Source organism: Scardinius erythrophthalmus, assembly GCF_964197995.2.
Source record: "Scardinius erythrophthalmus genome assembly, chromosome: 5".
In the NCBI taxonomy this organism is placed as follows: domain Eukaryota; kingdom Metazoa; phylum Chordata; class Actinopteri; order Cypriniformes; family Leuciscidae; genus Scardinius; species Scardinius erythrophthalmus.
In genome coordinates this window covers 51,903,645-51,915,836 of record NC_138225.1, presented here as the reverse complement: position 1 = coordinate 51,915,836, position 12,192 = coordinate 51,903,645, and the positions used below count along the sequence as shown (strand labels likewise).

The following is a 12,192-nucleotide window of genomic DNA, read 5'->3' as shown; positions in this document are numbered from 1 at the left end:
ACCTGGAGAAAATCTCTACAGTCTCCAGTTTCCCCCTATAATTAAAATGAATGGATTGTTAATACTGACTTGTGCTGTGCTGAGGGTGTTTAAAGTAAAGGGTGTTAAATGTATATCACAATGTCGGTGATATACAGGTCTCTCTCTTGCGGTCTCTCTCTCCCTGTCCGTCCCAGACACACACACACGTTTTTTCACTCACTCACTGTACTACATACAATTACGACACGTTACGCATTACCATAGACTGTAAAAAAATAAGATCTGTATACCCTAGATGCACATCTACAGATTTGAGGGCATACATCACTTGCCATTTTTCTTTTGCTGGATGTCTATTGTCTATTTGCATATCAATAAAGATTTTATTTAATACAATGCACATTGAACTTTTATAGCACTTCAATTGTAAAAATTGTGAGCCTGACATATTACATTTATTTTTATTAGCACTCTATGTTCAAAGATTTACTAGCTGTCAGTTAATTTCTTAGACGCTGCTGTTATCTAGTGGTTGTTAGTGGTAACCCTAAAAATACGGTGAACTTAATAAATAATATATAATAAAATAATAAATAAACTTAAATAAATCATATTTTATCTGTTCCAGAAGCCATATTTAAGCACACACACATACATGTAGATTCCTTTAAATGTTAAGGGGAAGATTAAAAAAAGAGAAACTGGATCTTTGAATTCTCACAGAATCACAATTGGCAGACATCAGTTTAAAATGTAGGCAATGGCATATAAAGAGCCTTTTTTCCATATCCACTTAAGTTTCTCAGATTGCACTCTAGTAACATTTGTGTGGTCCAGCTTTGCATAAAAATGGTTGTCCTTCACAAGGCTACTTTTACTTTTATACTTTTAAGTAAATTTACAAGCCTGTACTTTGTTACTTTTACTTGAGTAAAGAAGTTAATTCAGTACTTCTACTTTTACCAGAGTATTTTTTTAACACAAGTATCTGTACTTCTACTTGAGTACGGGAAGTGAGTACTTTTGCCATCTCTTCAAAGTGTGTTTTTCAGTGTGACTATCAGCACTGCAGAATCACCTTAATGAGGAGCTGCTCATGTGTTCAGTCATTTACAGGTCAAACACATGAACTCACAGCAGGAGAAATAGTGCAAACGCTTTAAACATATTAATTCTCTTACATCATATGAACAGATGTAAAAATAATTTGATGAATTTGATCATGTTGTTTTAATAGCTTTGCTTGTAATTAATGAAATAATAGTTATTTCCCTGCATTTTATTCCATTTTGATTATATGAATTCACAGTGATAGTTTCATGCAAGAGTCACATATGATCTTACCACAGTTTCTCCAGTTTACAGTGAGGATTCGCCAGTCCATCAGATAACAGCTTCACTCCTGAGTCTCCTAGTTTATTCTCAGACAGACCCAGTGTTCTCAGGTGTGAGGGGTTTGATCTCAGAGCTGAAGCCAGAGCAGCACAACCTTCATCTGTGACACCACAATCACCCAACCTGTAGAGAACAATTACACACTCTTCATTCTCAGACCAAAACAGAAATCTTTGTTTTTCTTAATAGTGTTTATAATTTGTGCAATATCAATTTTTTTAAACAATGAATTAAATATATCAGTAAGTTTAACTGTTATTCTAAGAGACTATGTCTCTATGTGAGGAAGAAAGATTATATAAAACTGATCAAATGAAATACATTGAAAACATCAGTTTTTTCACTAAATATAAATGTATTAACATTTAAATTACATTTAAATTAATATAAAAAGTCTACATATAAATGTTTATATACATACATTATAAATGCATATATTTTAAAATAAATTTCTCACACATACATCATAAAAAATGGTTAAGTAGATTACAAATCAGGTCAGATAGCTGGAGGGTTTAAAAGCTGAAGTGTGACTCATATTTTTTGTTAAACCATTAATTTATAATGTTTAAGTAAGAACTGTTATGTTTTAACAGTGATGCTTGTTCTCAGTGTCACTTACAGAGCTGATCTAGTTGATGTAACCACAGGCATCAGCTTCTGGAGAACTTCATCTGCTGTGTTCTGTGTGACACTAAATGAAAATAAAAAAATAAACAAGTTAATTATTCATGCCAACAATAATAATATTAATAATCATAATAATTCATATCATAAGTAAATAATACATTATACCTTCCTAAATACCCTCAAATATGTTTCTTAATTAAACACTGCTTTATAAAGGACATGTAAAAAAGTTGTATTAGTATCTATAACTGTAGAAGCCTCGTATTCAGCCGTCACAGATTTGTTTTTTCTTTTTCTTGTCAGTGTTGCTGTGGCAGGTCTATTAGTCTGCATTTACACCACTACACTATTTGGACATATCAGATTTTTTTTGTCCTGTCCGTTGCTGTGGTTATCACCATGGCGACATTTAACTTTATTAAAAGAAAAAGTCTTTTTGTACCTGCATCAGCAAATTATTCGTAAAAAATTAAACACACGAGTTTGTTTGCTTGTTACTTGTTTACTTGTTTATTTAATAATTTACTTAGTTTTATTGTCACAGGAAATGATGCGCACAAAATGTGAATCATTGTCCATCATTTTGCAAGCAACTGGTTATAAAGAAAAATGATTTGCAGACATTAATCTAATTTATTTTCTTAATACTTCTCTTGTGGCCCCTATTGAAAAATGCATATTTTCATGAATCAAGAAGTGTTTGTGTTCAACAAGTTGTCTTTGAAATGAGAAGTAAGCTAATCTAATCTTTATCCTCACAGCGCGTCAGTTATGCGGTGATGAAGGGAGCTAAACACCACCAGGAACGGCATCAAGGCGATTAACTGTTTTATCAAGTTTAGGCTACTTTGGCGTCCGCGTGACGTAATTTTCATCATCAGGAGGATCCGCTTGCAGCCCAATTTTTGTGATCGCGCAGACGGTGCGCACACAACGGTCAAATGAGTTTGAAAGGCTTGCGCACTCAACTGGAACATGAAGTTACACGGGTCCTTCTGAGGCTTGACTCGAGTCCTCAGCATTAAACACTAGAATGAGAAGCTCTAGTAAGTGTGCATGGCAATGTCACACATGTTCCCGCCCCACGGCAGAGTCCTGCACGGGTTGACAGGTGACCTGCAAATTTTGCTCAAACGGGTGAAAAATATCCAACTGTGTCGGATACGGGTGCGGGTCGGGGCGGACACAGGGGACACACGGGTTTAAAACAATCACATGCAAACGTAAAAATATAAAAAAGACGCATTTTGATAGAACATTTATTAAACAATTGTCATAGAGCATTTATAAAACATCAACGAAAAACTTTTTTTATTGTTTTTTATTGACACCTGGGATCCCCCGCAAAACGGTTCTCATTGAATATGAGCTTGAATAAGGCCGGCGACACACTGGCTGCTGGCGTGAGAGTCTCAGCTGCGTTGGGTGTCTGTTTTTATTTCGGCTCCCATGTTAATAGGTTGGAGTTTGCACACTGCCTGCGTGAGACAAGCGTCTCAGGCGCTGCTCGAGCCACGCGGAAAACGCGGCGCATGCTAGAAATAGAACCGACACCTGAGTGTTCCAGCAACAGGAGTGTTCTCTGGCTAGCAGAACAGCGGAGTTTGTATGGATGAGCTTGTATTGCTGCTGTTGCTTTGACATTGTGGAAAATAGAATAATAGAAACAAAATGTATTAGACTTTTTACCCGTTATTATCAAATTAATCTCGTTTTTAATTTAGGCTAACTTAATTTCGTTTTTCTTTATTTAAATTTCGTTTTTAATTTAGGCTAACTTAATTTCGTTTTTCTTTATTTAAATTTCGTTTTTTCTTTATTTAAATTTAGTTTTTCTTTAGGCCTATTTAAATTTCGTTTTTCTTTATTTGAATTTCGTTTTTATTTATTTAAATTTCATTTTTTCTGTATTTAAATTTCGTATTTTTCTTTATTTAAATTTCGTTTTTCTTTATTTAAATTTCGTTTTTTCTTTATTTAAATTTCGTTTTTCTTTAGGCCTATTTAAATTTCGTTTTTCTTTATTTAAATTTCCTTTTTTTCTGTATTTTTAAATTTCCTTTTTTTCTTTATTTAAATTTCGTTTTTCTTTATTTAAATTTCGTTTTTCTTTATTTAAATCTACCCTTTACTGTGTCAGTAATTTGTTAGTCAGAAAAATATTAGACTACCTTAAAAGTATTGCTTAAGTTAACAGACTGTGTGCGTTTTATACAGGTATCACTAGTGCAGTGTCCGTTCTCGGAGAATATAAGCCCTGCTTGCGTGAGGTGCGCCGCTTCCCGCTTGCGCTGTTCTGTAGTTTACTATTAATTCTGAACGTGTCGCGTCTCGCGTGTCTGTCTATATTGCACCAAATGCGACACTACACTCCCTTGTGAAGTCGATTGGATGAACGGTTCTCGAAATAATCAAAATGCAAATGGACAGACAGACACATAGATTACTACCTATATTCCTTACTGAGCGCGAAGCAGCAGTGCAGCCAGCCACCGGTGCGGTTCCCGAGTGTTCTACGTGGTGCGCTAAACTGTGGCGCTGTTACAAAATAGCCTAAATTAAAGCATTTAAAGTTGGGGATAAAAACATAGGCTAATTATATTTAGAATACAGTAATATACAACTGCTTATAAAGGAATAAATATCAAGGAGTAAATCAATGAAAATTTCTTTATTGGTAAAAAAAAAAATATATATATATATGCGACTGGTCGACCAATGAGAATGTCAGTCGACCAAGACGGCATCGACCGATTAGTGGACTAAACGACTAAAGTTGACAGCCCTAATTTTAAGTTGATAAAATAATTTAAATCCACATCAGTTTATTTGTGCCCACGCGCTAGGCTACTTTCACTTTTAAAAATTCCTCATAACGGCGCGCGCGATCTGCATGCAGTCGTCGAGATGGATGCTGAGGAGTTGAAGAAAAGAATAGCTAGTGGAGATTGTAAAGTTGTCGACAGTACGTCATCAAAAATCAAGTCCAGTGTGTGGGAGAAATTTGGAGTTATCTGAAGAAAATATTGTGAAAGGCTTTGCTGCATTTTCGTGTTGGATAGCAGCAAATGTGGAACTTCATCGCTGAGGAAGCACGCAGAGAACTGTGGCAACAAACCAAGCAGTTCTGTCGAACAGTATTCTTCAAATTTAACACTGTTAAGTATGTGTGTTGTACAGAGCGTGTTTGAACCCAAAATTGTCAGATGTAGGCTAGCCGAAATTGGGTGGCAGATATAGGGTTGTAGCCGCGTCTGTTCGATTGGTAAAATGTTATAAGGCTACTCAGTTTTGTGGTAACGTTAGCCATGTTCTTCATGTACCGGCCTTTTGACAGCTTCGGCTGAAGTTGTCGTGTAATAACTTCTGTATGACCTGGCAATAAACATTTTTGTAAGTGTGTCTATAATGTGACAGTCTAAACTGATTTTATTTCGGTTGCGGGTCGGGTGGTCGGTTCTATTTTAAGCGGGTCGGGTGCAGGACTCTGCCCCACGGTCACGGCACAAAAATACTACAAAAACTTAATTTAGGAAAAATACTTGCTATTAAATATCTTTATATTAACTGGCTTTTTTATTAATGCAATACAGTGAATGACAGCGTCTGTGTCTCCCAGTGTCTTACATTATTAACAGTTTAGTGTTCAGTGATTAATTTACACAGAAACAAAAGATAACATGTATGCCTTCATCTCCAAATACATTATCTGTGTCTTACATTTCATAATGAACGCAGATAAACTCATGCGCTTGATGACGTGGCAGTCGAGATATGCAGACTTACTAGGACACAGCCATGGTTTGAGAAACACCAGCAAATGATGTACAATATCCTAGAAATCAGTCTGTGTCCCGTGATTTAAACACCTCTGATCTCTTAGTTTCTTTTTGTTCATAATGTGTTAGACTGTAATGATTGTACTCAGTGTTACTTACCGATCATTTCTGTCTCCAATTAATCTCCTCAGGTCAAACCTCTGCAGTGTCTTCTCTGAGGACAACACAAACACTAAAGCTGACCACTGAGACGAGGAGAGTTTCACATCACGTAATCCTCCACGGCTCATATGAGGTTGAGCTTCGTTCACTAGAGAAAGATCACCCAGTTCATTCAGACAGTGAAACAGATTGATGTATTTATCTGGAGAGGGATTCTCACTGATCTTTTCTTTAATATAGTCAACTGTTCTCTCACTGTTGTGAGACCTGTTTGCTGTCTGTGTCTTTAGTCCTTGTAAGAGACTCTGATTAGACTCCACTGACAGACCCAGAAGGAAACGAAGGAAAAGGTCCAGATGCCCATTTTTACTGTCTAAAGCCTCATCCACAGCTCTCTGATGGAGATCAGATAGGGAAAAGTCTCCATTAGTTGGTTTGGTAATCTGGTCAAACACATTGATGTTATTGTTGATAAAGGAGAGATGCACATATAGAGCTGCCAGATGTTCCTGAATGCTCAGATGAACAAAGCAGAAGACTTTCCCCTGACACAAGCCCAACTCCTCTCTGAAGATCTGAGTGCACAATCCTGAGTAAACTGATGCTTCTGTCTCATCAATGCCACACTCTCTCAGGTCTTCCTCATAGAAGATCAGGTGGCCTTTCACAAGCTGCTGGAAAGCCAGTTTCCCCAGTTTAGGAATCATGTCTTCATCTTTCACTTTCTTCTCATAGTCCTTCTCATGTTTGATGTTGGTCTGAATGAGCAGGAAGTGTGTGTACATTTGAGTGAGAGTCTTGGGAATCTCTCCTCTCTCTGCTTCACTCAACATCTCCTCTAGAACAGTGGCTGAGATCCAGCAGAACACTGGGATGTGGCACATGATAAAGAGGCTCCTCGAGGACTTCAGGTGTGAGATGATCCTGTCGGCCAGACTCTGATCACTGATTCTCTTCCTGAAGTATTCCTCCTTCTGTGTGTCACTGAAGCCCCGTACCTCTGTCACTCGATGGACACACTCAGAGGGGACGAGATCCGCTGCTGCTGGTCTGGAGGTGATCCAGATGAGAGCCGAGGGAAGCAGATTCCCCACAATGAGGTTCGTCAGCAGCTCGTCCACTGAGGCTGATTCAGATATATCACACAGTTTCACTTCGCTCTTAAAGTTCAGAGTCAGACGACACTCATCGAGACCATCAAAGATGAACAACACTTTATATTCATCACTGGATATTTCCATTTCTTTCGTTTCAGGGAAAAAGACATGAAGAAGATCTGAAAGACTGAGTGTTTTGTCCTTCATCAAGTTGAGCTCTCTGAAAGCAAGTGGAAATATGAGCTGGACGTCCTGATTCTCTTTCCCTTCAGCCCAGTCCAGGATGAACTTCTGCACAGAGACTGTTTTTCCAATGCCAGCGACTCCCTTTGTCAGCACAGTTCTGATGGGTTTGTCTTGTCCAGGTAAAGGTCTAAAGATGTCACTGCATTTGATCGGTGTGTCCTCGGTTTCTGCTCTCCTGGACTGTGTCTCAATCTGTCTCACCTCATGCTCATTATTGATCTCTCCACTTTCACTCTCTGTGATGTAGAGCTCTGTGTAGATCTCATTCAGGAGTGTTGGGTTTCCCTGCTTTGATATTCCCTCATACAAACACTCAAACTTCTTTCTCAGATTTAGTCTCAGTGTGTTGAGGACTTTAGCAGGTTTAGAGTCATTGCTGTAAGATTAAAATACCACATTATTACACAAGTTAGAGAAGTAAATAGACATAATTTACAAAACTATTTAGGGGACACAGAACATCATAGGGATGCTCGATTATTTTGGTCAGTATTGAAATCATGATTATGTAACACGATTATTTCACATGACTTTGGGAACGTGTTGCATTTATTAAAAAGACACCTTTCAACAATTCTTAAAAAAAAAATCGCAATTTGAACATTTATTGTACTTTTTGAACTATTAAAATGAATAATATAACAGATAATACTTCAATGAGTATTTTAATAATTCCCGCAGGTCTACCACTTAATATAATGCGGAAAATTCCCCCGCAAACATTGATTCACTTTAGCAAGTAGATTGTATGAGTAGCCTAAATTAATCCACACAGATTATAAAATCAAATCAATTATTTTAAAACTTTCTCCAAGACGCAATTTCACAAACCGCGTGAGTGTTCAGCGGTGCCGCGTCTTCTCTCTCTCAAAATGGGTTGGACAAAGCAAGCGTTGAAACTACACTCTCGCGTTTAGGAGTCGGGACATGACGGAATTGTCACTTGCACAATCGGGCCAGCATTGCATCGTAACTGAAGATGATCATTTTCACTTATTTTTAAGTCTTATCAGTTTAAACATTCAAGCTGAGAGAGTGTATTGCTTCGGGAGGGGCGGATGTGTGTGTGTCATTCAGAACACAAGACAAAGTTAGAGCGTTCTTTCAAAACAGAACATGGCAAAATAATCGTTTTTACTCGATTGTACAATTTTGGTGATCGTTGGGAAATTCAATTAATTGCACAGCCCTAGAACATCATTAGGTTTCTGAAATGTGTTAATCATGAATCATGTGTTTGAGTGATTTGTCATGTGAATTGCAGCACCTAAAATTAAACAACGACAACAAAAAAGTCCTGCATTTTACCTGAAACCAGGATACATGCTTTCATTAAAGTCTTGTTGCTGAATCACAGGCTTGTACACAGTTTTGTTTTTAACTGGTCTGGATAGAAGGTTTGACCTTAAATCAGAATGAAGAGGGTAAAGAAATCAGACACACTGATATTGATGTAATTGTGTCATTAACTGAGTAACAGACCAACAGCTTTTACAGTGAGTGAATGTATTAACAATACAATACATAGAGCTTTACACAAGAGCACAGTGACAATCATTAATAGTGACTGAAACTAGCAAGATTGTAACTCATTAAACAGCTGTATATTAATAACAATTTCATAAAAATCACATACAATAAGCACATCTTTTATAGAAATGATATACCTGGGATCAGACTGTTTGTCTCCACTCTTAAACTTTAGTGGCGGATCCATAGAGCGGTTACTCTTCATAGACACACAGCTGGACTCTGGGTTTGAGCTCTTCTGCTGGACTGAACTGGTTTCAAAACTAAGTAAAATATAAAGAATACAGACTTATAAAAGACCACATAAATGTTGTGTACTTTTGCTTTAATGTCTGTAACTGTTTTGCACTGTGTTTCAAACTTTGATTACAATTATTTTGATAAATTAACTCACTGGTTTGCAAATGTTAAGCATGATTCAACAATTGTACCAAAGCGACTGAGAAAACCAGTAATATTAAGAATTAGGAATTCAAAACAAACCAATTGAAATCAACTATAGAATTATAGAATGATTCAACTCAGGTGAACATCAACCACGATCACATGACTCTTTTCTCAAAGGCACAATGGAGGACGAAGGCTCAACCAATGTTTTGCTGACCTTTAAAGATAAACCACCTCACTGTACTCTTGTAACGGTGCTCTTGCTGTGAAACATCACTGTTCTGACCAGACACCGTGAAGCTTTCAACAAATCTGAACCCGTATTTATCAAGCCTCTGAGAATTACTCACAAGAACACTGCTAAGAATGGAACAAGAGTAACTTAAGAACTTAAAAGTAAAACAATTCACGCACGGAGACGAGAAGGGTATGTATGGACTATGGATCTGACTCTGGGGGATACGGTGAATAGGCTAAAGTCCCAAAAAGTCGGTGTGTTCCTTTAAGAATATTCTCCAATAAATTCCCATTGAATGGTGAAATTCCTAAGAGGAGTTTACATTCAACACTTATAATCATTCAATAAATAATTTTCAAGAGAATACATTATGATACACATTGGAAATGAAAGACAAACACGTTTTCCACCATGTCTTAATTACTAATTTTAAACCTGTGCTGTTAACTGATCAGCCTATATATACCGAAAGCTAGATTTTCTGATATATTCAGACGCCATGGATTCCAAAGAGAAAACTGAAATGGCGGGAGGAAGAGGCGCTACCGCTTGCTGAATTAGTCAAACAGCGGAAACATGTTATAAAAGGCAAATTCAACCCAACATTAACCCGCGCTGACAAAGATGATGCTGCTCTATCCAAACGATATCTGTCAAAAATATCTAAAACATTCTTCCTCTCCTGAAAGATTTGCGCACGTCTGTCTCCTCAGTGCGTCACAAGCCCCTACTGGCACCTTCTAACCACTTGAGAGACCTCTCGAGCTGTCTTAAATAACTGGAGGAGTAAGAGTGATTCTTAGCTTAAAGGGACACTTCACCCATTTGCATTAAGCTTTGCATTGTTAGAAACCCAGTCATACTATTGAATGGTCGTGCAACACTCTCTCATTTTCCCCTGAGATGGGAGAAATCTGTTATTTACCTCTTACACTTCCTCCTACAATGACGCAAAAATCGTCATTTTGCGTCATTGTAGGAGGAAGTGTTAGAGGGGGGGATTTCTGTTAAGACTACAGACACTAGTTTCTCATCTTTCCCAGGGCGGGACCCGCTCACGCTACAGACCTATTACAGATCAGTGGTTGGGACTTTACTCTCTGAAACTGAAAGCAATATCCTCCATCTTGTTTGAAGCTAAGCTAACAGGCGCTGTGGAGACAGATGTAAAGTTATGACAATAGCGGAGGAGAGTGCTCAATATGATATAGAAGAAGAGGATTTCGGAAGTCTGATGCTTGAATCAGGTGTTTGTGGCTACCTTTACAAGCCGCATTATAGCGAAGAGCAGCCGAGGCAGAAGACCTGCCTGCCGCGGACGAGGAGCCCGGACTGGCTCGAGTTAGGGCGGACTGGTGGCGCCGGTGATCTCACTATGCAGCTACGAACCGCTACGAACATAGAGATAGAGTCCGTCTGCGGCAAAGAATTTCAACGATGACAATTTCTCCTGGACGAAATCTCTGAATCAGACGAGGACACGGACGTTTGTGTTGAGAACTATCCTAGTTTCGCACTGCATATGTTCTGACTGAACATCCAGGTACCATGCAATAATTCACCTTTTCGAAAGAAATGCAAACGAGGAGTAATGCACTATATGAGTTCGCCAACTAACTAGACATTTTGTGTGAATGTGAAATGAATTTCAAGCTCTGGTGGTAGCTAGCCTTGTAGACGGAAGAGTGATTTCTCTTATAGGAAGATATGCGCTTTCTGGATTAGTGGGAGTGGCTTGCGGAGCTGTGCAATGTGGTGCATTGTGGGAGTTGTTGTCTTTCATACAAATGCATTCTGAAGTTATTTTTTGTCTTTTCTCGGTCACGAAGGCACCAAATTCAAAAATTATTTTACATTTCGACTACATATATGACCCACTTTAAATAAAAAAAAATGTTCAAATGGGTGAAATGACCCTTTAAAGAAATTTGATAACTTGCTTTTATTCTTAAAGTCCATCTTTCAAGTTGAAGATCCCTGTGAATGAACGTGTAGATAAATAGTGTAGGAACTCGATTTGCGTGAAGAAATTAATCATAAATGTGCATGAAAAAAGTTTTTAAAAAGAAAGTGTGAGTAAAATTACTGGGTGAATTGTGTCCCTGGGTTTCCCCACAGCATGCAGGACAAACCGTGAACAAAGACAGCAACTGCCTCTGGCAAACAATGAACTTGTCAACAGCACTGAAAACAAGAAAAGGAAAAAACACATTAATTCTGACTATGACATTTTTTGATACACAATCAGACATTTTCCATTAATAAAAAGGTTTTTACTTTGGGTCACTGAGAGATTCCAGCTCTTCTGGTTCCTCCTCAGAGGACTCGCTCAACATCTCCTCCCCGGGACTCCATGACATATCACCAGAATGGTTGATGATATCAGAAAATGACCATTCATCATCACTTTGTTCAGGACTGGCCAGTGGAGTTGATCTGCGATGCTCAAACCTTTCGGTTTGAGTCCCCACATCCACCATCTGAGACTTTACCTGAACAGCTTAGATGAAAGAGATTCATCTTAATAATTGTTCACCATTGAACATTCATTGGCAACAACACATGCACTAATCTAATGCATCCCAGTACAAAATATATTTTTCTAACATTATGAAGTTCATAATTTTTAATGTTTACTGTCTGAAAAGTGTAAATTACAAAATAGTAACCATGGAGATCATGAAAAATTTTGACATGTAATCCTTATTTGTGATTGTATATGGCATGTATGGTGAATGCTAGATAT

The 12,192-nt window shown here is 37.8% G+C and overlaps 1 protein-coding gene across 6 annotated transcripts in view; it reads right to left on the bottom strand.

Annotated features, from left to right (window-relative positions):
• Positions 1-12,192, bottom strand: part of LOC308690611 (protein NLRC3-like) — a 61,046-nt gene that overhangs the window by 45,007 nt on the left and 3,847 nt on the right. For 3 of the 6 annotated variants that reach the window (XM_081365179.1, XM_081365180.1, XM_081365181.1), the window contains exons 4-8: positions 8,959-9,084; positions 8,600-8,695; positions 5,946-7,667; positions 2,000-2,071; positions 1,327-1,500 (exon numbers count right to left, since the gene is read on the bottom strand). In XM_081365179.1, the coding sequence (XP_081221305.1) occupies positions 1,327-1,500; positions 2,000-2,071; positions 5,946-7,667; positions 8,600-8,695; positions 8,959-9,084 (2,190 nt within the window). Of the gene's footprint in view, positions 1-1,326; positions 1,501-1,999; positions 2,072-5,945; positions 7,668-8,599; positions 8,696-8,958; positions 9,085-11,532; positions 11,631-11,723; positions 11,947-12,192 lie in introns of all 6 variants that reach the window. The other 3 variants (XM_081365183.1, XM_081365184.1, XM_081365182.1) reach the window with 2 other exon arrangements.